The sequence below is a fragment of the Musca domestica genome, unplaced genomic scaffold, assembly GCF_030504385.1.
Source record: "Musca domestica strain aabys unplaced genomic scaffold, Musca_domestica.polishedcontigs.V.1.1 2, whole genome shotgun sequence".
Lineage (NCBI taxonomy): Eukaryota > Metazoa > Arthropoda > Insecta > Diptera > Muscidae > Musca > Musca domestica.
The window spans coordinates 45,318,521-45,322,408 of record NW_026712249.1 but is presented as its reverse complement, the minus strand read 5'-3'; the positions used below and the strand labels follow the sequence as shown (position 1 = coordinate 45,322,408).

The window sequence follows — 3,888 nt, the reverse complement described above, 5'->3', positions numbered from 1 at the left end:
ATTCGGTATTTAATTTGATTTTTGCCACATTTATTTACGAATTCGTCTAAAAATTGGTGTTAGTAGGTCATAATAGGTTCTAGCTCCAGTGGCGAAACATTGTATGTATAAGTCCACTTTTTAATATAGCCACCATATAATGGTACCTCCCGATATTCGTTTTTTGATGATTTTTACCAGATTGTTCCACTGATTTGTCTAAGAATTGACATTTGTAGTTCGCAATGGGTTCTAGCTCCTGTGGCGGAACATAGTATATATAGGTCTACGTTTTGGTGTAGCCCCAATGTTACGTTACTTCCCGATATTCGGTATTTTGAGGATTTTCGTCACATTTTTTCACTGATTTGTCTTAAAATTGGTATTTGGGTTCTAGTTCCCACTTTATGTTTTTTTCAAACACGTTTGAATTCAGATAATTTTGTTTTCTTTACCCAAAGGCAGAGCATATTAAAAGTTTGGCCCGGCCGAACTTAATGTTTTTACTTTTTATTTTTTGTTTTGAAGTACCTTGACGTATTTCCAACTCGATGTGGTCTTAATTTAATATTTATGCATAGAACAAATTGTAAAAAAAAGATATACAAACCTTATAACGCTAGTCCCAAGTTTTGGTGTTTACAATTTGGTATTATAAGTTTGTACGGAGTAAAATACTACGTCGCAAAGATATTTAGTGTTTTTACATGTATAGCCTCCATAATGCAGTAATTTTGGTCCTACATGTTAGGGCATTCCTAACTTGTCGTTTGGAACTTTGTCGTAAAAGGACTGTTGTTTGGAGTTTCGGGTTGATAACGAGATGAGGACCCAATCGCCAAGATTTTTCAAGGTTTTTACAGGTATAGCCTCCATATCACCCATGGAGGTCATCGAAATTGTGAATTCTCCATGTAACGATTAATGTTAATTTAGTTACACTTCATATATACCTTTTGATTCAAATAAAACAACATTTCCTTAAAAACAAATATTTTATTTGTCGCTTCTTTTATTCTCTATAATGAGGAATATCATTTACCTCATATACTTCATTATCGCTACACAATGAAGGATAGGTGGCATCAGGACCTGTGGTACATTGGCTTGCAGTTACACCAATACCGTAGACCGGCAGTCCTTCAATGTTGATATAGGAATAGTTACAGGTTAATATCTGCTGTACAATACCCTTTTCACCAGTTTGTTGCAGAATGGCACAGCCCATGCTTGTGCCCATTTCTTGCACCATAGCGGTGAAGGAGCCAATTACTGTGCTGTAATTTCAAGGTACCCACAAATTATTTGCCATATTTTAGTGATTTAAAATTCATTCTCACTCACCCATCAGTTGGAGTTCTATATTCGCGAATATCTTTCATTGAAGCCAATTTATATTCATCAAACCATTGATCGATTTGATCGAGTGCCGTTAAGCCAGCATCAAACTGATTATTCCAGAAATAGCGAACAGCAATATTTTGTCCGGCAAAATTAAATTCGTCGGTGTTACGACACAAATCGTGTTTAGCTTCACACTGTTTGACATTCAACTCAGCCAGTTGAGCCAATTCATCATTCCAATGTGTTTTGGCCATGCGCGATGCTGGTGCAAATCGATCGAAGCCACTGGCAACCAGATTACGATATTCATTATGCTTACGAATAATGGCATTGCGTAAACCTTCGTCGATGGGTACGATTTTGGCATCTGGGTAACAGGTAGGTGCATATTGCTAGAAAGAGAAAATAATTCCATTAAAGAAAATTACAAAATATGCTTTAGATGAGATGAAGGGAATCTTTACATTAACTTCCAAAAAAGGAATTTTTTCTAGGCGAGTTGGGGGAGCCGAGGCGAAGGTGGGAGTCTTTACAGAAAAGCTGAGGGGAGTGTTTATAGACGAGTAGTGAATGGAGTTTTCATAGAAGATTTGAGAAGGGTGTCTTTCCATAAACAAGTTTAGAAGGTCTCTTTATCGACGAACTTAGAAGGGTTTCTCAGCATAGATGAAGCAAAAGGGAGGCTTTTATGGATTATAAAATCCTTTCAGAGATTGGGAGTGGCCTTTTTGGCAACCAGTGGTTGTTGTTATTGACACTTAACAAAAAGCTACAAATTTAAATTAGTGTGTTTTTCCAGAAAATTATCTATGCAGGCCCAGGTTTTCGTATAGCCCCCATATAATTGCAGATTTTGAAGATTTCAGCGACACTGTTTTGCAGATTTCAGCGACACTGTTCAACGGAATTGTTTTAAATTTCGTATTTGAAGTTCGTAATGGGTACTATAGCCTATGACAGAAAATTATCCGTTCTGATCCAGGACTTCGTATAGCCCTCTAATATCGGTACCTCCCTATATTCGGCATATTGATGATATTAGCTACATTATTTACCGGATCTTTTTCAAATGTCGTATTTGCACTTCGATATGGGTACCACAGCCTATGACAGAAATTTGTTTTTAACTTGTTTTTAATTTTTCTTTTGAGAGGAGTTATCGATTTTTATTTTAGAGCGAAATTAACTTCGAGTTCCTTGATAAAATTAAATCCAATTTGCGCTAAAATCTTCCACTTTTAAAATTCAATTGTTTAAAAATTAGTTTCTTTTCATACTCACCCCATTATTGTTACATCCAATGTGCCCCTCTAGGCCATAACACAAATCTGGATCACAATAATTCGTTGCGGAACAATAATTGAAAATTCCCAAAAATACCACAATCGAACACAATTTACTGAAGGCCAACATTATTTCCGTCTATTTGAATCTCTATTGACAAATGTTCGAGAAATAACAGATGTTTATACTTTTATACTTATTTTATTAAAAAAAGAGAGAAACAAAACATATTTTCCATAATATTTCATATTGTTGCGAAAATATATTTAAGCAATTGTTTTAGATTTCATTAGAGCCAGGGCATTGAATAGAAATTAAGGTAAATACATAAAACGTACATCAAACAAATCGTCTTTTGTTTCAATATTTTTAACTGTAGGTTTATTCAAAATGACGTTCGTAAATTTGATGAGGCGACATTTACAGTCATACCTTAGTAAGTTGAACCAAATATAATTGGGTTAACAGAGCGAATCTTTTAGGATATAAAATCATTTCTTGGCGCCATTTTGAGAAAACTCTAAACAACAAAGGCCTTAATCTACCTATTTTTACAAGATACCAATTTATTTTGGTAAACAAATATTGAAATATTTCTGTGTCGGAGCTGGCCAATTAACCGAATTATTGAGGTTAACATGTACCAAGATCAGACGCATGTATTAAATGTGGAAACAATTTAACGATTTTAGATTTGATTCATATTTTTCAGGTCTCTTAAGAAAAATCAAAATATCTCTTTATTTTAGAAAACAATACAATAAGTCAGTCCTAGCAAAGACGTCAACTATTCTGTTAATTGCTGCTGTAACTCATTCATCTTTTTGGGCATTTTTACTATTTTACCAAAAGTGAGCCCTATACGACTAAATTTTCTCGGATCATAAGCAAAGAGTAGTGAAACAACTGACCAGACGAAACGGCTGAAGCTAGAATATTGACATTTTGCATGAGGGTTATTCTTGGTGGGTAGTCAGGTTTTTGGAAATTCGTACTAAATAAAAGGGTGCGAAAATTACTAAATATTGAATACTTTGGGACAAGCTAGAATTTTGAAATTTTTAATAAGAGTCACTGATGAAGTGCAGGATAGATGTACCAAAGAGTTTTTCTTAATTCGAACTTTAAAGTTCCGAAAAGTTCTAAAGTGATACTCAGCTTGGTCTGAGAATCAGGGTTGGAAAGTAAGTTTAATAGATGAAGGTGGTACTAATAGTGTGAACTGTACTAAATTGTACTAAATTTGGAACAGTTTGGTTAAGGGTGAACGAATAAGGCTGG

General features: G+C 34.6%; 1 protein-coding gene across 1 annotated transcript; it reads right to left on the bottom strand.

Moving 5' to 3' along the window:
* Nucleotides 1–955: 955 nt before the first annotated feature.
* On the bottom strand, nt 956–2,789 carry LOC101898069 (antigen 5 like allergen Cul n 1). Its single transcript, XM_005179084.4, has 3 exons — nt 2,605–2,789; nt 1,324–1,715; nt 956–1,256 (listed from the first exon to the last, which is right to left on the bottom strand). The coding sequence occupies exons 1-3, from the start codon at nt 2,734–2,736 to the stop codon at nt 992–994; spliced, it is 789 nt and encodes a 262-aa protein (XP_005179141.1). The 5' UTR covers nt 2,737–2,789; the 3' UTR covers nt 956–991.
* Nucleotides 2,790–3,888: the final 1,099 nt, after the last annotated feature.